Source organism: Lissotriton vulgaris, chromosome 5 (genome assembly GCF_964263255.1).
Source record: "Lissotriton vulgaris chromosome 5, aLisVul1.2, whole genome shotgun sequence".
Classification (NCBI taxonomy): Eukaryota; Metazoa; Chordata; class Amphibia; order Caudata; family Salamandridae; genus Lissotriton; species Lissotriton vulgaris.
The window spans coordinates 1054226603-1054253840 of record NC_141693.1 but is presented as its reverse complement, the minus strand read 5'-3'; the positions used below and the strand labels follow the sequence as shown (position 1 = coordinate 1054253840).

Here is a 27238-nt window from a genome sequence, read left to right as displayed (position 1 = left end):
CATTGCTGTTAACATTCCTGACTCTTATTTCAAATATTTTCAGTTTTTTACTTGTGTGATTCTACTCCCTTGCTTCTACATCAGATGAATAAGACTTGTTTAAATTAACATTTAATGTACAGGTGTATTCATGTCACACATTTAGACAACCACCCAAGAACTTTGATAATGAGATGTAAGCAATAGCAATCACATTGATGCCTTTCTTGAAAAGGTTATTTCTCATTATTTCCCTTTATGACATATAGTAATTCGCAAATAAATTTTAAAAAAATGACCACTTAACCTTTGCAGAGCACCTTCTGCTGTGTGATACCAGTATCGCAGTATTTTTAGTAACTTTTGACCCGCTTGAGCAAGAAATAAAATAATTTTTGATTAAATTTGCAAATCAAGTGGAAAAGTGTGATGACATATTAGGCTAAAAGTATTATGAGAGGAGGAAATGAAACACTAGTGACACGCCGGGACACGGAGGAAGAAGGCACATTGTATCAACTGTAAAAACTGCAGAAGCCCTGTGTACATTATTGTTAAATAGAGAGAACTAAACAGAATCTCAAGGACACTTTAAGACTTCACGTAAAATAGAACGAAGCGAGATTACGAGAAAAATAGTGGTTAGAGTACGCATTCAGCACGACACAACCCTCTAAACCAGGGGCTCCCAACCTTTTCTATGCCCCTTACTCCTAGGAAATATGTGATTATTGTTTACACCCCCTATAAAGTCTCACCGGATTCCTATTATGCATACTGTATATACTTTCCCTCTTTGTCGCACACCCACTGGGGGTGTGGGAACTCCAGGTTGGGAAACCCTGCACTAAACTGTAAATACTTTTCTTATAAAGGTGATTACATAATGAAGTGATTTGTTTGCCTCTTTACAGCATTGGAGAATTCAGCATTCCCAAAGGTGCCCGTGTGGTTATAAATCTCTGGTCCATTCATCATGATGAGAAGGAGTGGGTCAATCCTGGGATTTTCGACCCAAGTGAGTACTTACATAATCTTATTCCATAAATCACTCTAATAATGTTGGGTGTTTTTTGTTGAGAAACTGAGGTACCATTGGAACGTGCCTCCCTTCTACATAATGTTACTTTGTCGGGGTTTGTTCTTCACGTTCAGATTTTTAGCTAGTTGCTGGCTCCTCTGACCGCGTGGTTTTCTCGGTGGTTTTCTGCCATGTTGCATACACTTGTTTTTCCCACTTGCTTCTTTCTAAGTATTGGGAGACCAGTCTCTCGGGGAAAGGCACCATCTTTCAACCACGATGCAGGAGCCTGGACTGCATCTTCATGCTGTGGTATGCTTGATGGTTGTGAAGCACTAGGAAGGTGCACTTCAATCCCATAAAATCATAAACCTGTAGTATGTGAAATGCATACGTCGTTTGTCAGAGCTCAAATGCCTGATAAACCAAGAGAGCTTTTTGTGCGGAGCAATGGCAATGGCTGCCATAAGCGCCATGATAAATGTCACAACAATATGATTCTTAGCCACAGTTGTTTGAAAAAGACAGCAGCAAAGAAGGAAGTTCAGGAGATATAGTTGTCCACAGGGCATTCCACTCTCATGGAGAGGATAGTGAGGTATGGTGAGAAGCAACAGTAAAGGGTAGTAAGTAGTACGAGGAGAGATAGTAAACTGCTGGCTATGTCACATGTTTTCGGTAAATGTAAGAAAAGAAGATCCTTTGCTGTTCTTTGATGTGTCCACAAGAGATGTTATTATGGTGAGAGGGTGATATAGAGGGGAAAATCATAAATATGAGGAGCAGTGCTTTGTTCTGGAGTTGATGGTGGATGGATCTTTTACTCTGAAGATAAAGTTGAAGATGTGGATGTGACAATGCTAGCTGATTGAAGGTCGCCCAAACTCTGGTGGATGATGAAATGTTGGGAAGATTTCCTCGTGTGATCCTGGAAGATTTGTTATTAAGCGTACTGATAGAAGTCCGGAGAAATAGTGGTGCAGTTTAGGACAATGTTAAAATTTGATGTGAGAGGTGTATTTGGCCGCAGAAGGAATGTCTCATGAGTTATAAACAATAACAAGAACATAGAATCAAGATGTGACCTGGTCTGTGAAGCACACTATGAGGGCGGTTCTATGAATGTGATTAAATGTGATAAATAAAGGAGGAGAGGTATCCTGAGGTTTTTATTCAAGGTTTAGGGAAGTTCAAGGTTGGCAACTGCATAAAAAACTGTGATAAAGAAAGTGGCTTATACATGTGGCCCATTAAGTTTGCAGTAAGCCACTAGCAGTCAGGCAGCTCAAGAAATTGCTTATTATGTTGTGTGATGCAGGGGGAGGGTAAATGAGGAAATATGGAGGACATATGTTTTGACCTGCACAGTCAATGCTTGTAATGGACAGACTGGCACTATTACAATTACTGGCATCGTTTTATGATACAGAATGTTTCTCTTGATCTTTCTCCAACTTTTCTTTAGACTGCATTGCACAAGCGGTCACTGCATTTGGGGAAAGTACTATGTCAATCTAACAAAGACCAGTAGAGATCCTTTTTAGGTCTTATAGATTATTATTCTTAAGTTTGCTCCAAATTTTGCAGATAAGGCTCAAGTCATACATAATTTGCTTATGAAGATTGGGCATTTTATGTGGAGCGAAAAGTATACTTAGGGCGCTTGAGAGTGTTAACGGGTACGTTGTAAATCCGGTGCCAATTAAGTCATTTAAACTAAGGACTAATATGAATTGATCATGTACAATTCTACTTATAGCCTGGTAGCCATATATTATTATAGGTATTAGCATTTAAATCATTTAGAGAATTAAGGGCTACATGTATCAAAATTGTATATTGCAAATATCTAATTGCAAATTTCTGAGAGTCGCAATTAGGTAATCACAATTTACAATGTAGGAAACTCAAAGAGTTTCATATAGCGATTCCGAAGGGGTGCAAATCGCTCTACCTCATTAATATTATTGTGTTTAAATAAAGCAATCTTTTTTTTAAATGCAGCCCGTTTTCCTTAAGGGAAACCGGGCCACTGCCTGATCTTAAAAATTCTATACCAAACATTCACAAAGTGGAAGGGTTCCCTTATGGACCCCTATCCATTTGCGAATGGGTTACCACCTAATTGAAGTAGGTGGTAAAATGCGAATGTTTTGCGATGCATTTCAGTCACAAAACATTCCTTCATACTGATGCGATTCGGTATTAGGAAGGGATGCCCTAAACACACCCCTTCGTAATAGCGAATCGCAAACCCAGTTTGCGATTCGGTAACAAGTTACCCAATTGCCAAATGGGCTTTGATACATGTAAAAAGCCTTTTTAGCATTCGCAAAAGGGCTGATTGTAACGCTAAATAGCTTGATACATGTAGCCCTAAATCATATTGTCATTAAATGGTAGGATTTTGCCTGTTGGTAGGATATTTTTACCTTCCGTGCATACTTACTCATTATGGAGCTTGTTAGAAGAGTGGCTTACCACAAAGAGAGCCGCAACACAGAGAATTGCCAAGTGGCAGCAACACTTATAGGAATATAACCTCAAGGTGTAATAAATGGTAAGGAAAAGAGTGATTTAGCAATCTTTTGTGTAGTTCTGGATTTTGGAGGAAGTGAAGAATGAGAACGTTTGGGGAGAAGATGGTAAATATGAAATGGTTGTTTGCAGTTTAGAAGTCGTACTGGATAAGCGCTTAAGAAAACAGACTAGTTTACTACTATGGCTGGAGATAAGAAATGGGTGAAGGCAATGGAAAAAGTGAATGAAAAGTTTTTCTTTGCAGGTGGATGAATCATGATAATATGGATTTTGCAAGGCTTGGGCTTACCGGTAGTAAATAAAGTGTTGGCTTTAGGACACAAGGACCAGGTTGGTATAAGAACAGTTTGATGGAGGTTGAGGTTGGAATTCTTGTGGGTCTCATTGGATAGGTCCATGGAACATTGTGCAAACAATTGCTTGGTATGAGTGATTAGCGACAAGTTTTATATGACCTCTAAAGGGGAAATGGTTCCAACAGAGGGGCATTTGCAATGTTGATTTAAAGTGGCACTAGATACTGTTGTTTTGATTGGTAGTTAACGTTGTTTGTTATTCTGGGTACCTTTCATGACCTGTCTTCGGAAGGTCGAATAAAGACAAAGATTGATTCATTGGTAGTGCCAAGTATGAAGCGGTTGTCAGTGTCTAACCGATCTAAATGGCATTAAAGGAGATGTATGGGTACGTGGGCAGCGCATACGATTGTTGAGTTTGGTGGAGAGGATAGTCCTTTGGAAATCATCACACATAATGGTATAATATATTCTTCAATTAAAATATGATTATTATTAGGTGAAAATGCAACCAAACAAAAAAAACGAATTGTTTTATCAAAGGAGTAATGATATGGTGAAAGGTTTTAACTGAGCAATCAAGGAGACTGTACAAATATCTTTAGATAATCTGATAATTTGTCAGGAAACGTTCGAGGGTTATTATGGGCATAGGATAGATGTAGATGAACACGCTACTGCACAGAAAGCAAAAAGATTGGTGAAAACTGTGTTGATGAATGTGATTGCGAGGGAATGAGAATAAGTTATCAAAGAAAGACCTGGTGGGAGTGAGGTGAGGACTCTGGTGAAGATAGGTAGTTCTAGATATTCAGAGCCTTTGCTTGATAGAGCAGTGGAAACAATGTGGTAGGGTTCAGTGGTGGTAAGATGTGGAGTATGGCTAGGAAGACAACATTACTGAGAATGTTAGAGGTGAGGTTTGGAACTAGCTAGGAAGGGAAGAATTTGATGGAGATGACAATAAGTTGGAGAGTGCACCTAAGGCGCATACTCTACCTTAACTTTTTAGGACGACATCAGTACATTTGTAATCTTTTGCAGAAAGATATTCTTGGTTTAGTTTGTATTCGTTGCAGTTGCCAACAAGTTTTGGAAGGAGAGAGATGTGTTTTCTGTTGTCATGTAGAACCTTGCTATTTACAATTGGAATGTGTCAATGCATTGTTCCTTTCTAGAGGGCTGAGTAAACTTTTCTTATTAGATGCTCACTGTGTTGGTCTATTACCCCATAGTGCCCATCAAATCTGTTCTACACCTTACTACTTGTCTAAATATACCTATGTCTGGGAATTTGACTTCATAGTAATCTTTCATTCATGATTACATACGGCAGATCCAGAATGGCAATTTCCTATGAGTGGATGACTTTCTTTACAATATCTCTTGACACAAGGAGAAAAAGTGCTGAAGAGGTTACTTTAATAGGACAATATAATGGGAGGAAGAGAGAAAGAGGGACAGAGAGATTCAGAGTGCAAGTGAGAAGGAGCGAGGGTAGATATGAGGGAGAAAGAGACAGATTAAGAGAAATAGAGAGAGTAAGCGAGAGAGAGTAAAATATTTTGGTAAATGTAATTATTTTCACTTTCTAGTGTCTTTACATAGTCAATACATAACATCCATAGTGACGATGCTTATAGCACCATGGGAAACATAATAATAGTAATAAGTCTCACAAACGTCACATCATTTATTACTCAAATATATGGTTTAAAAAATATTTTGGAAATTTAACCATTTTTCCCCCCAAACATCAGATTAGGGGTTCTGAAAATACCCACAATTTTCGCCCAAATGCACACTTTTCAATGTTAGTATAAATAATAATTCATATAAGCAAAATCTTCTAATTTAGTAGCACACAGGAGCCCTGCTCAGAGAAGTATGTGCTAGAAGGTATTCAATGGCAGACATCCAAGCTGTTGTCAGTCTTTGAATACCCAGACTCTTGAAATGGATCAGGAATAATTCCATTAACAGAGAGAGATTGTAGAATATATTTAAAGAAAGAGCCAGTGTCAGTTTCATGATGATGCTGGGGGGAGTTAAAGAGGCTCAGCAGATGATGCGATGAAGGAGATGCTTACAAATGGCAGCACCAGTTTGTTGTTTTTGTTAACCTGTTTAAAGATAAATATCACCAAAAACTGGGAAATTACAAAGACAAACTCACTATTCCTCTGAATAGACTGTTATATGATGCCTAGATGTTTAAGAGTGATGCGTAAACATTTTATATAATATTACCTATGTGAGGTAAGCTTGGAATATTGTATTTAAAATTAATGACCAAATACACAGTGTAAACTATGGTTTCTAAAAACTGCATAAAAAATAAAAAAAAAGTTTCATGGTTTCTGTTATGCCAAAGATAGGGAAACAAAGGCAGGGATTTAACTGGATGACTGAGTCACAGATAGCCCAGTAATCTATAAGGGCACATGGGTAAGACTAAGAAGCTGTTAAATTAATAATATGATGTAAAATGTGCAGAAAGGGATGTTGCTGGGGGTGCTAGAGGGCGCACAAGCAGAATGGCTGCACTAACGTGAGGCTCCTGCTGCCAGGAACCAAAATCCTCCATTTATCCTGGTCAACTAGCTATTAAAGTTGCTGCAAGATAGATGCACCGACGAGCAGGGTGAGCTCCACACTCAGTGTAAAAATTAGCACGATTGGACACTGCCTGCCCCAACACCGGAACGGAAGAGAAATAGCCGAGGGAAGCGAGGAAGTGGAACGATAGCGCAGAGCGGCGTGAAGGACTACGCAATGCCGTGGCTTTGCAAGCAGCAGCTGGGCCACACTTGCTGTGAGACGTAAGTGCTGGGCGCGCCGGCAACAGGGGGGGGGGGGGGGGGTTTCGTAGAGACCGGGAGGCCCCCCGGAAGAAGCAGGAAACTGTATGATCCTGCATACAGAGGTTTGGCTGATCGGTGCTGGGCCCAAGGGGGGACCCAGGGAGAGCTAGGCGCGAGCCGGTCTCTTCCTGGGTATGTTCGCGCGAGAGTCAGGGCAACAGGTGGGACTGATTAGGGGAGTAGATATAAGGGAGGCAGGCTGGCGGTTGGGAACTGCGTGGCGGGAAGCTAGAGAAGGGAGGTTTTGTTTTGCGGCGCGCGTGTGTTTACCTCTTTCTGGCTCCATGGAGGAAGCAGCGGAGGTGCGGAGGGCTGTGCAGACTCTATGCGAGGCCGGGCGAGAGGACCTGCTGCGGCCTGGTGTACCAGCGGAGGCGTGGGTCGGAATGGCCCGCCCCCCTCGCAAGGCTGCGGAGGGTGTGTCCAGGGCGGTGACGGCGTGTTTGTCCCCAGTCCCGGCGGAGGAGGAAGACGGCGAGGCGGCTATGCCGGCGGACGGGCCTATGCCGGTCCCGCCCCCCGCAGCTGTGGAGCCCCCGCCGGGTGTCCCGGGCGCCCTCCAGCAGGTATGTGCTTTACCGTTTTTCAGTGCTGGCATACGTGGGGCGCCCGGGGGGAGGCGGGGGCGTTCTGCGGGCCGGCAGGCACAGCGCTCAGGCGGTCAAGGCCCGGGGAAGTCTGGGAAGCCACAGGCGGGTCCCAAAGCAAAGCGGGGGCGGAGCCTGGACTTTCAAGGGCATGCTAGCTCGCCCTCCCCTGCTGCAGAGCATGGGGACACACCGGCTCCAGTGTCTGCCTTGCCGGAGGGGGTTTCCCCGTACCTATGGATTAATGGGCAATGTTTCCTGCTCTCCCCTGCCACGCCGGTGCCTGGCCCTGCCCCCCCCCACACTTTTGGCTCACCGCTACTGGGTTGTGCAGATGTTGGGCCACCTACTGCTGCGCCGCCTGCCCTTTCCTCCACTGGGGCTCCTAATCATGCTCCTGTTCTGGTCCCAGCAGGTGCTGCATCCCGCATGCTGCCCCCCCCGGTCACCAATTCTGCGGCCCCCGGTGCGACGGGCCCCCACACTGCCCCCCCACGCCCTTGGCTTCTGGTGGGTTGGGTTTGGTTCACAGGGGGGAGCCCCCGGTTTCTGGGCAAGCTCTGTTCCCGGTCCCACGGGAACGGCCAGGTGTCCTTCAGGGCGGACCGGCGAATGGTCTGGCGTCGGTTGTTCGGCCATCGGGGGGTGATTGTGTTTCAGCTCTAAGGGAGGATGGTTTTGCGACTTCTTCATTGTCTGGCTTGAGCGGCCGCAGTTTTCAAGCTGCGCCTCCGGCTGGGCGTCGGTTGGTTGTTTCCACGGGCCCGGGAACTGTCCCCACGGCTGTTTCCAGTGGTGGGCTTACAGGGGAGTTATCTGGAGCGGATATCTCTTCTGCAGCTTTGCGTGCACACAGCTTTCAGAACATTGACTGGCAGTTTTATGATGGGGGTATTGGTGATGGGGCTATGCCAAGTGGCAGTACGCAAGTTGCATTTTCTGACGAAGCTTTCTATGGGAATTTTCATGATGATGATTTGGAAGAAGGGGAATTGAGAGACAAAGATGTTTGGCTTTTGGCAGCACGGGCCCAGAGGGGCGGGTTGGGGCAACCCACTGTTTCTCGTGTTTTGCAGGAGTCTCGAGCGGACCATGCAGCAGTACGAGGGGCAGTGCGGTCTGGACCTTCTCAAGGGGATCGTGTGGCTGTTCAACCACAGTCGGAGCAGTTGCCAAGAGGTAAGGATGGGTGGTGGTCCGTGTGGCAACCTAGGGAGAGTCTCCCTGTTAAGAGTACAAGATCAATTGGTACGGGGGATGGGGTTGTTGGTGAGCGAGTCGCTCTGGCACCGAAGCTTGAGCGGCCGGTGATTTCAAATGTTTCTAGTGTGCAATTTTCGGGGGAAGTTTCTATTGCAGGGGCTGGGGGGGCTGCTGCCACATCTGTTACGGAGGATAGTATCCTACCTAAAAAACTGCCTTATTCTGGGGTGGGGATGCCTTTGGGGTCCCATTTGTCTGAAAAAACGAAGAATCACATATGGTCTGGTGCATTTGTGGATGTTTTTCGGCTTCTACATAGAAATGTCCAAGCTAAAGAAGGGTCGAAGGAGGAGGAATTAGAATTGGCTCGGAGGCCTCGTGTTCCGAAGTCGATAGAGAATTGGACTTCGGCCTTTCTTATCTATGCCAGCGTTTATTGCCAACGTCATCCGGGCAAGGCGGTTGACATGTTTAAATATGCCGATGTTATTCGCAAAGCTCACAGTTATTTTGGAGGCTTTGCCTGGTTGTCGTATGATGAAGAATTCAGGGCGCGCATGAGTGTTTTTCCTGAGCGTTCGTGGGGTGAGGTTGATTCCGAATTGTGGCTACAGTGGATGGCATCGGCTCACCCGCCCGCTACGACCCACACGGCTAGCGGGCAGCCAGTGTATTATCGGCCCTTTCCAGCTCGCCCCGCTCTGTCTGGGGCGGGGGTTTGGGGCAGAGGTCAATCATCCTCCTCTGGCACATGCTGGCATTTTAACAGGGGTTCCTGTAACCGACCAGCTTGCAGGTATAAGCATGAGTGTTCGCAGTGTGGGGGAAGGCATGCGCTCACCCAGTGTTTTCCCGGACAGCGCTTTGGTGATCAAGGACGGGGTTCAGGGGGCAGGGGACAGCCTCAGCACGCTGTTTACAAGGGCTCCTACTCCTATTAAGTAAGATGTTCTGGATCTCTGGTTGGTGGATTATCCTGATTTTGAGGCTGCTAAGATTTTGTCTTGGGGTTTCAGAATTGGGTTTCGGATTGGGTATCAGGGACCCAGGGTGGGTAGGTGGTCTGACAATCTGAAGTCTGCGAAGGAGAGTCCCCATGTTGTGCGGAGGAAGCTAGATGCCGAGCTTGCAGTGGGTCGGATTGCTGGCCCTTTCTTGAATTGTCCTCTCCCTTACTTGATCGTCTCGCCTCTGGGTGTGGTACCCAAAAAGGCAGAGGGGGAGTTTCGCCTTATCCATCACCTGTCATGGCCCGAGGGTGCATCCATTAACGATTTTATTGATCCAGCTGACTCAACTGTCAATTATGCTTCAGTGGACGATGCATTGCGGCTCGTGCGCTCGGCTGGTGTTGGGGCTTTGCTGGCGAAGAGCGACATTCAGTCGGCTTTCCGGCTATTGCCCATCCATCCTTGGGATTTCAGTCTTCTGGGCATGCATTTTGATGGTAGTTTCTACGTTGATAAGGTGTTGCCCATGGGCTGTTCAGTGTCATGCTCCCTCTTTGAGACATTCAGTACATTTCTGCAGTGGCGCTTCACTTTTGTCAGTGGCCACGTCCTGGTCTGCCATTACCTTGATGATTTTCTTTCTATTGGTGAGGGTCACTCTGGGCAGTGTCAGTCGGCTTTGACAATCTTTCAGGCTCTGGCGGAGGAATTGGGCGTTCCTTTGGCGCCGGATAAGACCGAAGGTCCCTGTACATCCCTGACTTTCTTAGGGATTGAAATTGATACCATGTCTATGATGGCGAGATTGCCTGCGGCTAAAGTGCGGGAAATGTCTGCATTCATACACCTGGTGTTGGGGGAGCGGAAAGTGGTTTTGAGGACCGTCCAGAAGCTTTTGGGGTACCTCAATTTTGCTTGCCGGGTTGTTCGGGCGGGCAGGACGTTCTGTAGACGTCTGGGTCTTTCAATGTCCGGCGCAAGCCTTCCCCATCATCGGGTGCGCATTACCACCGCTGTGCGTGCCGATTTGACTATCTGGCTTCGTTTCCTGCAGGAGTTCAATGGCGTGTCCTTGTTTTTTGCGGATGAGGACATGGTGTGGCAAGTGCAGTTGTTCACGGATGCGTCGGGAGCTCACGGATTCGGTGTATTTTGGGAAGGTCGATGGTGCGCGGCCGGCTGGCCGGTGCACTGGAAGGAACAGTGCCGCAGCATAGCGTTTCTGGAGCTCTTCCCGCTGCTGGTTGCTTTGTATCTCTGGGGGGAGGAGTTTCAGAATCGCTCCGTCTTGTTCCATGTGGACAATATGGCAGTAGTCCACCTTGTCAATCACCAAAAGGCTCGTGACTTGCGTGTTTTGCGGCTCCTGCGCGCATTCATGCTGCGGTGTCTGCAATTAAATATTGTCTTTAAAGCACGGCATGTTCCTGGTACTTCTAATTGCATCGCTGACTCTTTGTCTCGCTTTCAGTGGTCCGAATTCCGCAAATTGGCTCCTGGGGCGGACCTGGAACCAACGGCGATCCCACAGTACGTATGGGACCTGGGGGATTGAGGGTACACCAATTGGTCGAACATTCAGTGGCTGACTCCACAAGGCGGGGTTATGTGAAGGCCTGGCATGAGTTTCTGCAGTTTGGTAAGGATTTGGCGGGGCCAATCAGGGCCGGGTTGTCCGATGAACAATTCCTCTTACAGTTTGTTTTACATTTGGCGGACAAGGGCCTCTCGCCCACAACCATTTCTGGCAAGTTGGCTGGGGTTTCTTTTTATGGGCAGCTTTGGTGAGGGAGGGATCCTGTTGGGGGGTTGTTGGTTCGTAAAATGTTGAAGGGTTTGACTAGGCTTCGGGCTGGTGGTCAGCAGCTCCGGCAGCCAGTGACTTTTGATTTGCTCCAGTTGCTGTTACCGGAATTAGAGGTGTGTTGCCATGATGCTTTTGAGTGTGCCAAATTTCGTTTGTGTTTTGTCTGGTTATTCTTTGGGGCATTTCGGGCATCAGAGTTGTTGGGGTTGCGGGGTAGGGTGGGTATGACCAGCAGTGAGGTGGTGTTGGAAAGTGACAGAGTGCGACTGTGGCTGCGGACGTCTAAAACCGACCAGATGGGGAGGGGTAAGTGGGTGTTCCTTGGCAGGAGTGGTGTCTCTGCATGTTGCCCGGTGGGGGAATGGGAAGTTTTTGTGTCCTCCCAACATTTTTTCCAGGGGCCCATTTTTTGTCATGCTGATGGTAGCCCTATAGTTGCACCTCAATTGTTGGCTGTATTACGCAAGGTTTTGTTGCGCCTGGGGAGGGATCCTGTTCAATTTGGTACCCATTCATTCAGAATTGGTGCGGCGACGGAGGCCGCTAGGTTAGGGTGGGACTGGTCACAAATTCGTCGCATTGGACGTTGGTGTTCCAAGTGTTGTGAAAAATATGTGAGAAAATAGTACAATTTTTGCTTGTCTAACATTTCTTTTTCTCCTAGGTCCTTGGCCCTCAGTCGCCGGATCCAAAAGGAGGGTGTGGATTCTGGGGCACTCTTTTGTTAAACGGGCAGCTTTAGCCGCTGCCAGTCAGCTTTGTGGGAGATCACTTGGTTTAAACAGCATGACGCATGAAGTCTCCTGGCATGGAACGGGGGGCATGCGCTGGGGTGGGCTTTTTCCCGCCTTGGCTGCTTTGGTTTCACAGTGTTTGGGGGGCCCTCCGGATCTCCTGGTGCTGCATTTGGGCGAAAATGACTTAGTTTCACTCTCTGGTTTGACTTTGTTGAAATTAATGAAACAAGACCTGGAAATCATCAAGACCACATGGGTGAGCACCATGCTGATATGGACTGAGTTTGTGCCTCGTTTGCAATGGCGTGGGGCGAGGAACCATTCCGCCCTGGAAAAGGCTCGACGGAAAGTTAATAGAACAATGCGACTTTTTTGTCACCATTTGGGTATCTACAGTTTGGATCATTACCATTTAAAAGTCTCTGAACAGCATTTATTCTGTGAGGACGGTGTACATCTGTCTTCATTGGGCATTTCTTTTTACCTTCTGGAGCTCAGGGATTTGATTAGCAAAGTTCTTCAGGTGCAGTTGTGGTGTGCTCCTTCCTTTCCATTTTTAGGTGGGGCAGGAAAACGCTAAAGGTTTTCCTGGGTGGCGGATTTTTGCTAGTGGGGTGGGCAGCCTGGAGCGGGTTGGCCATCCTGAAGGGTAGCTCGTTGGGTAGTACTAGGGGTAGTAGGCAGGAGTTAGTTCGGGGTTTTGGGATTTAGGTTTTGTAGGCTCACTGTAGAGTTGAATTATGGTAAATAAATAAATAATGAATGTGTTCACGAAATTTATGATGCACCTGTCTTAAAATAAAGTGGCCTTTCTTGCTCCTAAAGAGGTGTGGACAGTGATTTCTTGCGCGAGGGGGGACCCAGGGAGAGCTAGGCGCGAGCCGGTCTCTTCCTGGGTATGTTCGTGCGAGAGTCAGGGCAACAGGTGGGACTGATTAGGAGAGTAGATATAAGGGAGGCAGGCTGGCGGTTGGGAACTGCGTGGCGGGAAGCTAGAGAAGGGAGGTTTTGTTTTGCCCCACCCACCCTCCCTCTTTTTTATTTTATTTTTGGGTTTTTTATTTTGCGGTACTCTAGGTGCTGCTTTGTTTTTTAGGTTTGCCACTGTTAGGACAGGTGTCTTTGTTCTTTTAGGAGGCGGATTTTTGCTAGTGGGGTGGGCAGCCTGGAGCGGGTTGGCCATCCTGAAGGGTAGCTCGTTGGGTAGTACTAGGGGTAGTAGGCAGGAGTTAGTTCGGGGTTTTGGGATTTAGGTTTTGTAGGCTCACTGTAGAGTTGAATTATGGTAAATAAATAAATAATGAATGTGTTCACGAAATTTATGATGCACCTGTCTTAAAATAAAGTGGCCTTTCTTGCTCCTAAAGAGGTGTGGACAGTGATTTCTTGCGCGAGGCGGGGGAGAGAAGCCCGAGGAGCTGACGCAGCAAGACCAGCCCTGGGGAGGCTGACTGCGGGACAAAGGGATTTTGCTGCGGCGAGGAACGCATACGAGACCAGGCCCTGCAGAATAGTGCATTGTGCATGGATCTGCCCGAGTGTGGGACACTGCCTGTGGTGAAATAAAACTTGATTGTGGAGACTTGACTGTGGAATTGGCGGAGCAGACTCCCCACAGGTCCTTGGGAGACCATATGGAGTGCAGTGTGCCGTGACAGCGCATTGGGACAGTCCCCCCCCCCCATGAGACACTGAGCGGTGGGGCTGGATGCACATTTGAGGGGCATACAGTGGCGCTTATTTATAGTGCGCAGCGCAGGTGCCATATAGGGACTCAGGAGCCCAGCACAAGATGCCATTATGTGGACATAGCAGGCACGCTTACATCAAGAGCGCGCAATAACGCACAGAGCCAGCAATAGTAGCGGCTGTGGGTGCATCGGAGGTGGCATAACCTGTGGCTGGGAGACACTGGAAAGGACAAGCCGCGGTGTCTGCTCAGATTGTGCAGAGTTATTCAACTCTTGCCACCATGCCTGCTTCCCGGGTCCCAATGACGTAGAGCGGACGCAAGATAGAGATGCAACTGGTGAAGGGAAGCTGCTGGTGAGGACGGGGCACCCGCCCTGCCACAAACTGCACTAGACTTTGGGGGAAGCGCGCAGGATACCGAACCCAGGGGTATTGAACTTGTTCTTTCTTGTGTGGCTGGGAATTGGGGAAATAAACCGTCCCTGGTCCCCATGTTGGGTCCAGCGCCGGTTGTAAGGAGGCCGGGAGACTGCCGGGGAAGAGGCGCCTAATATACTTGGGGCTGAGTGCTGGTGGCAATATGGGGAAACCTGATACCAGGCAGCCTAAACTGAAATTTAAAACAGCAAAGAAAGTGAACAAACCCGCACAGGAGGATCGAGACTTTGAAAGAATGGAGGGGTCCGGCGACGACGCTGCCTCACAGACAGCGGACGTGCACAGTATCCTGCAAGAGATGCGATAGGGATTTGCAACAGTTGTGGACAAAGTAGATCGTATGTCGTCAAGGATGGATGCCATAGCGCACAAATTCGATGTGCATGAAGAACTCATTAAGGAGACAGAAAGGCGCATATCTGATAATGATGATACCACCGCCAGTCACACAGCACAACTCACATGCATGGATAAACTCCTTAAAGTAATTGCAGCTAAAAACAAAGATTTGGAAGCCCGCAGCAGGCGCAATAACATCCCTGTGATAGGAATTCCAGAATCGACCAACACCGGACGGATGGAGGAGTATGTCGAAACAATGTTACTGGCGGCTATTGGTCCGGAAGCATTTTCCACGCAATTCATAGTCAAAAGGACACACAGAACCCTAGGGCCACGGCCGACGCCTGGTAACCCACCAAGGCCCATCATCATACGTCTGCTGAATTATTGGGACCGGGACGTGGCCCTTTGAGCAGCGAGAAACAAGCAGACTTTGAACTATGACGGAAACACGTTTTCGATCTATCCGGATTTTACACCCATAGTGCAGGAGGAGCGGCGCAAGTTTATCAACGTCAAGAAAAAGCCGCGAACGGCACAAATTGACTATGCACTGTTGTACCCGGCGAGACTGAGGGTCACACAACAAGGGAAGCAGCGATTTTTCACTAATCCGCAGCAGGTGGAAGATTTCCTCCGCATGGTGAAGGGAATGAACCGAAGTGCGGAGGGCAGGGGTCCTCGCAACAATCCTGCTCTACGGGGGCCGAAGATGACTCGCAATATAATTGATATGAAAGCATTGTCATGCTCCATAAGTTGGCCGAACTAGACTTGATGAATATGAGTGAACTCGGGGGAAGACCACAGGTCAGACACTAATAGCTGCACTAGTTGTACATGTAGAAACGTGTTCTGGGCCCCACTCCCCCCCTGAAAGAGCCCTGGCATCAAATTGGAAGAGGGCTTTAGAGGGGGCGAGCTGTGACTGTGTTGCCGTCTGGTCATATCCCCCAAAGGGGTATACCCCTATAGCTGAACACAGCACATTACGTGTAGGGGAAATGGATAATTTACTGACTCAGTTCGGGATGAGGGAGGGGAAAGGGTAACAGATACTGGCAAGATTGGGTTGCTTCAGTGGGAGGAGGGGGGTTGGGAAGATGTTGGGGAGTTTGTTGTATGAAATCTTTTGTATTGGAGTGTTGCCCTTCGGGGCGTAGATGGGGTATAGTTGGGAAGTTTGTACAGCATCATAAGTACGTTACAGCCAAGGTATATGGCTGTATTTCAGGTTGGGGACTCACCGCATGGACATCATTCGGTATGCAGCTGAAACATGGAGGGCTTGGCTGAGGCAGCATTAAGTACGCTAAATGTCATCACATGGAACGTGAGGGGGCTGGGCGATCCCAAAAAGAGGAGACACATACTATCATACCTAGACAGACATAGGGTGCACATCGCTATGTTGCAAGAGACCCACTTTACAAGACAAAAGCTGAACACCTTTGCCAGTAAATGGGCGGAACATAGGATTTTTTCCTCCTATTCCAGATATGCACGGTGCATTGCGATTTCGATACGGAAACAGGTACCATTTCAGCTGACAGGTGCCTCATGGGATCCAGAGAGTAGGTACTGTCTCGCGTGGGGACGGTTGGGGTCCAATTTGTTCACATTAGCTTGTTGTTATGGTCCAAACACAGATGAGCCAGGTTTTTTTGATTCGCTATGGGCCAAGATATTTGAGGTGGACTCTACCCATGTCATCTAGGGAGGCGACTTCCATGTCACATACTGTCCTAGGCTGGACAGGTCACATTCAGCATCACACCACTACACTAAAGCGCAGGCAGTAGTAAGAGATATCATTTCAGCATATCAGCTGACAGATGCTTGGTGACACATGCATCCGGAAGCACTGGAGGGGACACATTTTACAGCGCATGAGCAGTGCTGGGCAAGGTTGGACTACTTTCTAGTATCTAGAGGGATGACCCCAGCGATAGCCGGGGGGTGCACCTGGCTAGGACCTACTCGGATCACACGCCTGTGTTGCTGGCACTCTCCTCCTCTGACTTTAACACACCGCGCAGTCCTTGGAGACTCCATGTACCCATCTTACTTGACGCAGTGTTTCAGGAGGAGCTGCGGGAGGAGATAAGCAAGCTTTTTCAGCGCAATAAGGATTCAGTGAATAGTGTAGAGGTTATATGGGAGGCATTTAAGGTGACAATACGAGGATACTGCATAGCGAAGGGGGCCGGAGTCCTTAGGGATATACAGTATACCCTGCGGAAATTGGAATTGGACCTTAAAGTGCTAGAAATAGAACTTGCGGGTAACCCGGAGGGCTCGACACAAGCTACTTTTAGGGATACGCTTACAACATATATGGAAGAGGCACAGAGGGAGGTGAGGTTTAAGGGTAAATATTGGGTGGCCAGGAGTTATGGAGAAGGAGATAGGCCTGGGAAGCTTCTGGCCCAAAAGGTGAAGCAACCTCGATGCTCTAACTACATAATGGAAGTGGAGGATCTAGAGGGGTGGCTTGCAGAGACACTGCTAACATACTTAACGCCTTCTTGAGTCATTACAAAAAACTTTATACCACGACTGGAGTGAGCGTCCTTGAGCTAGATAGCTTTCTTGGAGATGTGACCTTGGGCTGGCTTAGTGACGGCCAGAGGGCCTTTCTATGTGCGCCATTTGAGCTGGATGAGGTGAGGGAGACAATAATGAGTCCGCAATCTGGGAAGGCCACTGGCACGGATGGGATTGCTGCAGAATTCTATAAAACATATATCGATTTGATGGCCCCTATTCTTAGAGAAGTGTATGAGGGCTCGTTGGACGTAGGGCACCTGCCTGCCACAATGAGGGAAGCTCTTATACTATCGCTGTTAAAGCCGGGAAAGGCACCAGAGTATTGTGATTCTTATAGACCGCTCTCACTCCTTAACTGTAATGCCAAGATCCTGGCTGAGCCTGCTGATGGAGAACCTGATCCTACCCGATCAATCAGGCTTTGTTCCCGGGAGAGCTACCTCCCACAACCTGAGGACGCTCTTTGCTGTTTTGAATAATGTGTAACCGGACCTCCCTCTGGCCGCGATCGTTTTAGATGCCACTAAGGCCTTTGACTCGATAGAATGGGATTACATTTTTGAGGTAATATTGCGCATGGGGTTCCCACCATTGTTCTTATCGTGGATCAAGCTACTTTATTGCTTGCCTGTGGCAAAGGTCCTTGTCAATGGCCACACCTCACAACCGTTCAACATAACAAGGGGAACCAGGCAGGGGTGCCTTCTCTCCCCATTACTTTTTGCTATCGCGGTGGAGCCGCTCGCGGCGAAACTGCGACAACACCACAATGACAAGGCCCTGCGATGTAACCTGCGCCAATTACTTATATCCCTTTATGCAGATGACCTTACCCTCTACATTCGAGACCCACAACAAAATTTAATACTATACTACGGGAATTCATAGTGTTTGGGCGACTCTCGGGATCCAGATAAACTGGGGAAAGTCAAGTATATCTCCACTAACGGTGGCCATGAAGCGTTTTTCGCCGGACTGTCCTTTGGAATGGTGTGAGGAGGACCTGAAATATTTGGGGATAACAGTTACCAAAGACAGGGAGGAACTTATGAGGATGAACTATGGGATGGCCATATCTCGGATAGCGGACAACGATACACGTTAGGTGGCTTTGCCCCTTTCTATGGCAGGACGCGCGTCGCTGATAAAGATGGTGCTGCTCCCCCAGCTGCTGTATCTATTTCTAAATATACCATTTTACCTGGGTACGCAATTCTTTAAGTTACTTAGGTCCGAGATGATACGCCTAGTATGGGGAGGAAAACAACCCAGATTACAATGGGAGGTAATGACGCGGCCATACTCGAAGGGAGGGTTTGGCATACCAAACTTTGAGCTCTATTTTACGGCTGCACAAGCCCACTATGCTTAGTTTTGGTTGAAACAACTGTGATACATGCCACAGGTTGCAGCGGAACACTGACTGGCACACCCCACCCCAATAGAAGGTGCTCTATATGTGCCTGTAGGAAACAGGGATAGACAGCTCAACACCCTTGCATGCACAATAGCAGTGTGGCAACGTATAGGACGCATGCTGGACGTGCCCATGTTGTACTCGTCATTACTGCCTCTTGCTTACCACCCTAACATGCCTCTGTTACAGGAGGCTGTTTTCCGTAATTTTAAACAACGGACACACATTAACACCTAGGGGGACCTGTATCACTATGGCCAATTCCGCACTGATTGTGCTCTTAATCATTTTTTTGTTGTGCAGGTACCTCTGTGGTTGCGCGCTGGGCGTTTTCTGCGCTGCACCTACTCCCCTTCTTTACCACTCGGCCCCTGCAGGAGATCAAAGTCCTGCCGGGACTCGTAGTTGGCCGCCATCTTGGGTGAGAAGGGTCACTAGGCGAGCGGTATAGCGCTCGGCCCCTCACACCATCAGCCATATAAAAGTCACAATATCTTGGCCCCTCAATCGATAGGACGCTCGAGGCTTACCAGAGCGACTCTATGGGATTTATGCCATCCGCTTGATGTAATTCGCGCATTCCGCGCATTTTAAAGCAATTTTACTGATTGTGCTCTTAATCATTTTTTTGTTGTGCAGGTACCTCTGTGGTTGCGCGCTGGGCGTTTTCTGCGCTGCACCTACTCCCCTTCTTTACCACTCGGCCCCTGCAGGAGATCAAAATCCTGCCGGGACTCGTAGTTGGCCGCCATCTTGGGTGAGGAGGGTCACTAGGCGAGTGGTATAGCGCTTGGCCCCTCACACCATCAGCCATATAAAATGGCGCCCCCCTATAGGGAGCGCAGCGGACGGGCGCAGCGGGCACGCCGTCAGCGCGCCGAAGTCGCGCCAAAGTCCAGCCCGTCTGCGCCCGTCCGCGGCCAGACGGGCCCAGGGCCCTGGGGCGCTGCCTCTCCCATCACTTACTCTTCCGCCACACTCCGAGGTTGGCAACACCCTCCTTGTGCCCTCCCGTCTACAATCTGGGACCGCCTCGCATCTCTCGGTATCTCGGCGGATATACCCTCTCCCAGACTTACCTTTAAACCCCCGGTGGTCTCTTCCCCGCCTGAGACCTCTATTCGCATACTCTACCTCAATACACGCTCCCTTCCCCAACACCATGCTGATATCTTTCTCTTGCTGACAGCTGAAAACCCCGATGTCTTACTGCTCACTTAGACCTGGCTGTCTGACCTCTCCCTTCCTGATATTTTGGCTGCTTTGCCCCCTAACTACTACATGTTGAATAGTACAACATATAAGCTCTCGCAACTACAAATGTGTATTACAAAACAGGGTTCAATGACCAACAGTAAAAGGAAACGCAGACGCAGGTTCTTTGGTGTGAAATTTCTTATTACAGCAAGACGTTGGTTTTTCTCCAGACTTAAGAATGATATCATACGCCGACACGTGTTTCGTCGTGTACGGGTGAGTCAAACACGACTCTTCAGGGCTGATAATACAAAACAATGTAGGCAAATTTTAGTCTAGGTATGCATAGGTTAGGTACTGCATATGGTGACAAAAGTGTAGCCAACATGCAGTTGGACGTGCGTTTGTGTCGCACATGATGGGTGAAAATAAGTGACAGTACTTGCATATTCAGTCAAGTGCTCGGTCTATAGTGCTAAAGTGTACGAGTAAGTGAGAGATAAAACATAAGACCATGGTGTGGTCATGAGTCACTCGTACACAGTGGTCCTAAAATTATGAGGGTGTCCGTCGTGATGGTGAGTAAAAAACGTGAGATGCACTGCTTCTATTAATATTGAGACATTAGTGAGGAGGTGTTGTGTGACCTCATAGCGTGGCAGTGGCAAAGTGCATAAACTGACTAAAGATCCAGAGAGCACAAGTTCATGCAAAGTCTGATGTTCTAGGGATAATATTTATTACCTTATACTCCCAATCCACAGTGTGGTTGGAGTAAGTCTGGGTCTTTCAAAGCTCAGTTATAGGCTATATTGTAAGAAAAAGGAAAGAAAAGCAAAAAGCAATAAGATTCATGAGGAGGCTTCTAAGGGAAATAAAGGGGTATCCGTTTGAATATAGTTGGGGCCAGCACAAGATACTATTCCTTACCAATAGGATTTTATTGTGTTCATATATAGATGAAAATGGTTGAGTAGAAGGTTATTTGCGGTAAGAGAATGGAGTTGTCCACTCCCATTGGTGGTCTTTTACAGATTGTAACAGCGCTATATGTAGGAAAAAAGGAAAAATATGGACATCATGTGTCACCATTATATAGCGCTGAAGCATTCATTAAAAAGCAGCTATTTCTGTCTGTGGATATATTGTACAGTGCCAGCCCAGCCGATCTGTACAAAACGCAATGTTGCGGATAAAAATAGATGGGGGAGGGATTCGTTAGGGATCGGTTTGTCTTACCTGACACCTGTTTTGTCATCAGGCGGTAAGCCGGGAGGGGATTCTTGAACAATGCCGGTTTGGGGAAAACGAGTCTGTCTCCTCTGTGGCGGTGCGCTGTCAAGTGAAGACAAGGCATCGTAAGGGTAATCGTCCATAAGGACCATGTGTTAGGAGCAAGTATGCTCATAAAGTACTGCGCAAAAAAGACGGGTTAACGTCAAGTAGTGAAGCAGAAAAGTCGCTCTTACCCGCTCCGTGTAATCCCTCCTCTGTTTGTTCCCGGCGGTCGTCTCTCGTGTACGAACACGTGACCCCGGGAGAGGAGGGATTAAATGGTAGAAAAACGACATAGAAAAGGTCTCAGCGGCGAGGCAGAAACCAGCGCCATTGTTAAGAGGTAAAGATTGCATGGTGAGAGAAGGGCATCTATGTTTTTGTCCAAAGTTCGATTTAAGGCGATAGGTGTGTAAACATTCGCGTGTGTCAATTAGACCAAGGTCCCGATATTACCAAAAAAGGGGCAGTTAATTGACAAGACAATTACTATTATCAGCAATTATATATAACTTCATTTCTTGTATCAGAATAAAGTTATTACGATGACACTAATAATGTGTGTCGGTTTCATGAGTCCATTGTAAACTGTTTAGGTCTATTGAAACAACGTATAAAAGAAAAGGTATGGCGAAGAGCATGCAGAATCACCCCAAATGTGGCCGGATCATTCATACATATGGTGCATGTTTAGGAGAAAGTGTATATAGGCTCGTGTTCACGGTGACAAAATGAGGCTTCTTTCTCTAACTGACAGGGAAGACAGTCCATTGGAAATGGAACAGTTATTGGAAGAACTCGATGTAGAGACAGACTATAGCATAACGAGTGGTCTCAAGAGCAAATCCAGGTGGATACCCACTCTATCAGGGGGCAACAACATTGATAACTTTCATAAACGTGTCTTGGATGACCTAGACAGAATAAATACCAGAAACTTAAACGCAAAATTCAAATATAAGGACAACTTAACCAGAGGTGAACGATCAGCACTTTCAACTCTCAGTAAGAACCCTAGTATTATCATTAGGGAGGCTGACAAGGGGGGTAATGTGGTGGTCATGGATCTTGTGGATTACAATAACGAGATCCTTGGCCAGTTGAGTGATTCTCTTTGCTATGAGTCACTCAACTACAACCCTACAGGTCCTCTTACCAAGTTGATAAACGAGCAACTACTACAATGGAAACAATCAGGCCTTTTAGATGACAATGAATATCTGTATCTTAAGGTTCTCAAACCCACACATCCATGGCTCTACACCTTGCCCAAAATACACAAGGATAAACCATTCCCACCTGGCAGACCAATTGTTTCAGGGATGGGGGGTCCCACTGAGAGGATCGCTGAGTACGTAGATCTCTTTCTGGGACCGCTAGTGAGAAACCTTCCTTCATACATTCAGGACTCAAAGCATATATTGAACATCATGACAGATATTGACTGGCAGAAGGACACTATACTAGTCACCATGGACGTAGTATCGTTATACACCAGCATCAACTTAGACTTAGGAATTGCAGCCATTACCAAGGTTCTTTCTAACAGACCGGCTTCACTATGGGCACACACCAATATGTTGATTCAAATGATGAAGATCATCTTGGAGAACAACTTCTTCATGTTTGATCGAAAATGGTACAGGCAAAAGAAAGGAGTTGCTATGGGCTCCAAATTTTCACCCTCTTTTGCAAATCTCTTTATGGGAGCATTAGAGGCTGATCTTATTTGGGGCTCCAAAGGGATACAATACACTGACTCCATAGTCTTCTGGGGTCGATACATAGATGACTGTTTTCTCCTTTGGTCCGGGACCGAGGAACTTCTTCAATCCTTTCTCGAATACCTTAACACCAACACTTGGGAAATAAGTTTCACAATGCATCATAGCTTAACCAATATCGAGTTTTTAGATCTGGAGTTTTATGTCAAGGACAATCATCTGCACTCGAAACTTTTTAGAAAACCCACATCTTGTAATTCTACACTACATGCTTCCAGCTTTCATCCCGAGCACCAAATACGATCAATCCCCTATGGGGAATTTCTCAGGGCCAAACGAAACTGTAGTGAAGCCTGTGAACTGGACAACTGTATCACTAACATGAATAACAGATTTCTTAACAGAGGTTACTCCAAAACTACCCTCACAAAAGCTGAGACAAAAACAAAGGCCATCACGAGACCTGATTGTCTCAAAACACGTACTGAGGTGAAAACCTCTGACCCAAAAGTAAGATTTATAACTGAATTCAATGAACTGAACCAACTTACTAGGAAGAGTCTCAACAGACATTGGAAACTTTTATTAGAGGACGCCACACTGAAGGAATTTTTATCTGACAGACCCTCCATCACTTACAGGAAAGGTTTCACCTTGAGGAATAAACTGAGTCCCACCGTTCCCCGTAACACCACAGCACAGAACTGGCTATCCACACGTGGCCTTGGCTTCTACAGATGTGGATTCTGTACTATGTGCAGATGGGGTAAACACGGCACACTAAACTTTGCTAATCATGATGGAATGGTCTACCAGATAAAACACAACATCACTTGCCTCAGTAAGTTCGTAGTGTATATCATTGAATGTAAATGTGGCAAGATATATGTAGGGAGCACTATTAGGGCCCTAAAAGAGAGGATAGCTGAACATATGAGAGCTATACAAAGGAGGGACGCTAGATACCCAGTAGCCCTTCATATCGCAGAGTGTCAACCCAATGAGGACGACATCAAAGTACGTGTTTTTGGAATTGATTTAATTCCCCTCAATATTAGAGGGGGCAACCGGGAACTGCTGCTCAGGCGCAGGGAGGCGACATGGATCATGCGCTTACGTAGCGTAGAACATGGGCTTAACTACGACTCTGAGCTGCAATATTTCCTGGGAGACTAGATTCTCACCGGGGGGATCCTTGGTGCACACTGCTTACAGTTTTGGTGAAAACATCTTCTTCACACTCCGTAATTCTGAATTCTAAGAGCATAACATTTGAGGACAACAATGAAATGACCTCTCTCTCTAGGAGTGACATGTTTCCCACCACTGTATTTTAATGCATTAAAGCAATCTTGTTTTATATTTGTATTGTTTAATAATACATAGGGCTATATGTCTTTTTGTCACAAAATCTTTGACTTGCAGACCATCGTTTTTAGACTTGCTGACCATCAGTCATACATGTTTGAAGATTTCACATGTTGTAACAATGTATAGACACATTTGTATACATTCAAATGTACAAGGGCATGATATATCCTCCTCATTTTGTCACCGTGAACACGAGCCTATATACACTTTCTCCTAAACATGCACCATATGTATGAATGATCCGGCCACATTTGGGGTGATTCTGCATGCTCTTCGCCATACCTTTTCTTTTATACGTTGTTTCAATAGACCTAAACAGTTTACAATGGACTCATGAAACCGACACACATTATTAGTGTCATCGTAATAACTTTATTCTGATACAAGAAATGAAGTTATATATAATTGCTGATAATAGTAATTGTCTTGTCAATTAACTGCCCCTTTTTTGGTAATATCGGGACCTTGGTCTAATTGACACACGCGAATGTTTACACACCTATCGCCTTAAATCGAACTTTGGACAAAAACATAGATGCCCTTCTCTCACCATGCAATCTTTACCTCTTAACAATGGCGCTGGTTTCTGCCTCGCCGCTGAGACCTTTTCTATGTCGTTTTTCTACCATTTAATCCCTCCTCTCCCGGGGTCACGTGTTCGTACACGAGAGACGACCGCCGGGAACAAACAGAGGAGGGATTACACGGAGCGGGTAAGAGCGACTTTTCTGCTTCACTACTTGACGTTAACCCGTCTTTTTTGCGCAGTACTTTATGAGCATACTTGCTCCTAACACATGGTCCTTATGGACGATTACCCTTACGATGCCTTGTCTTCACTTGACAGCGCACCGCCACAGAGGAGACAGACTCGTTTTCCCCAAACCGGCATTGTTCAAGAATCCCCTCCCGGCTTACCGCCTGATGACAAAACAGGTGTCAGGTAAGACAAACCGATCCCTAACGAATCCCTCCCCCATCTATTTTTATCCGCAACATTGCGTTTTGTACAGATCGGCTGGGCTGGCACTGTACAATATATCCACAGACAGAAATAGCTGCTTTTTAATGAATGCTTCAGCGCTATATAATGGTGACACATGATGTCCATATTTTTCCTTTTTTCCTACATATAGCGCTGTTACAATCTGTAAAAGACCACCAATGGGAGTGGACAACTCCATTCTCTTACCGCAAATAACCTTCTACTCAACCATTTTCATCTATATATGAACACAATAAAATCCTATTGGTAAGGAATAGTATCTTGTGCTGGCCCCAACTATATTCAAACGGATACCCCTTTATTTCCCTTAGAAGCCTCCTCATGAATCTTATTGCTTTTTGCTTTTCTTTCCTTTTTCTTACAATATAGCCTATAACTGAGCTTTGAAAGACCCAGACTTACTCCAACCACACTGTGGATTGGGAGTATAAGGTAATAAATATTATCCCTAGAACATCAGACTTTGCATGAACTTGTGCTCTCTGGATCTTTAGTCAGTTTATGCACTTTGCCACTGCCACGCTATGAGGTCACACAACACCTCCTCACTAATGTCTCAATATTAATAGAAGCAGTGCATCTCACGTTTTTTACTCACCATCACGACGGACACCCTCATAATTTTAGGACCACTGTGTACGAGTGACTCATGACCACACCATGGTCTTATGTTTTATCTCTCACTTACTCGTACACTTTAGCACTATAGACCGAGCACTTGACTGAATATGCAAGTACTGTCACTTATTTTCACCCATCATGTGCGACACAAACGCACGTCCAACTGCATGTTGGCTACACTTTTGTCACCATATGCAGTACCTAACCTATGCATACCTAGACTAAAATTTGCCTACATTGTTTTGTATTATCAGCCCTGAAGAGTCGTGTTTGACTCACCCGTACACGACGAAACACGTGTCGGCGTATGATATCATTCTTAAGTCTGGAGAAAAACCAACGTCTTGCTGTAATAAGAAATTTCACACCAAAGAACCTGCGTCTGCGTTTCCTTTTACTGTTGGTCATTGAACCCTGTTTTGTAATACACATTTGTAGTTGCGAGAGCTTATATGTTGTACTATTGTCTTGTCTTTTGACCTGTTGAGACGGTTAAGGGTGTTTTTCCGTCTGCTCTTTACGCACTACACAAAGATACATTTGTCCTTACACACTTTGTAACGTTTAACTAAGGCAGTGCGCCCCTGTAGTCCTACTTTTCTAAAAAACCCCATGCACAGTATCTCTGATTGGCTTTAGGACTGGGTGCCTCCGCGTTACCATTCTAGTAAATCTTTAGCTACTCACACATAGTTGTTGTTTGTCCACTACAGAATGGACAGAGATAAGGCAGCAGCAGACCTCTTTGAAAACCTAGCCAAAGGCATGCCCACACACCAGGCATCGGCCACAGCGGGTCCTGCACGAGTTGAGGGTCTTAGAGACAAATTCGTAAAACTAGAGAAACTAAAAAAACTAGAAAATTCCCGATGGTGGGATGGGGCCACCCTAAAACACTATTTGAGACTAAAGATAGTTCCGAGGGGTTTACGGTCCCACATTTTTCCCACCTATGATGATCTCGATCGGGATCTCATGGTCAAGTGGGAGGATTCTCTTAACCAGAACTCTACCACACTTATGGACATCCTTATTGAAAGTGCTGACCGAAAAACCGCCAAGCTACAGACAGAAATCTCTAACATAGAACAAGAGATTAAAGATCTAAATAAACCCGAGGCCACTGTAAAGAATTACACCCTATTGGATGAAATTCTGCTCAAACACCAGACAGAAATAAAAAATAGAAAGGCACGCCAAATCAAGAGGGACGAGGCGGACTACAAAAATGGGAGGGTATATACCTTTGACCGTAAATACGATTCACTGATTCCCAGACCCAAAAATAGTTCTCAACCTGTCAGACCTGACACCTCCAATTCCGCCCACTCCAGTACCACTTCTCTGAGTTCTACCGGACTCAGTGACATTGAAAACGAGATTCTTGCCAATGCACAACCGAGTAACTCAAACTTTTTTTTAGAAGTAGAGCGAGTGAGGAAGGGCAACAGAACCCAACCTCCAAAGGCCGCGTTAGACCCAAACCCCATAGGGGCAAACGCGGCAACAAGCGAAGAATATCGCAGGAAGCTAAGATCGGGGACACAGAGGAACTAGCTACAACTGCTGATGGTGTCCAAGTTATTAATCTCTCCTCAATCTCATTGACACCAGACATGA

General features: G+C 46.5%; 1 protein-coding gene across 1 annotated transcript in view; it reads left to right on the top strand.

The window, feature by feature from the left end:
- The window catches only part of CYP17A1 (cytochrome P450 family 17 subfamily A member 1), a 360400-nt gene that overhangs the window by 222217 nt on the left and 110945 nt on the right, over positions 1-27238 (top strand). Inside the window, exon 7 of the mRNA XM_086922704.1 lies at positions 894-997. Within this exon, the coding sequence (XP_086778830.1) occupies positions 894-997 (104 nt within the window). The remainder of the gene's footprint in view (positions 1-893; positions 998-27238) is intronic.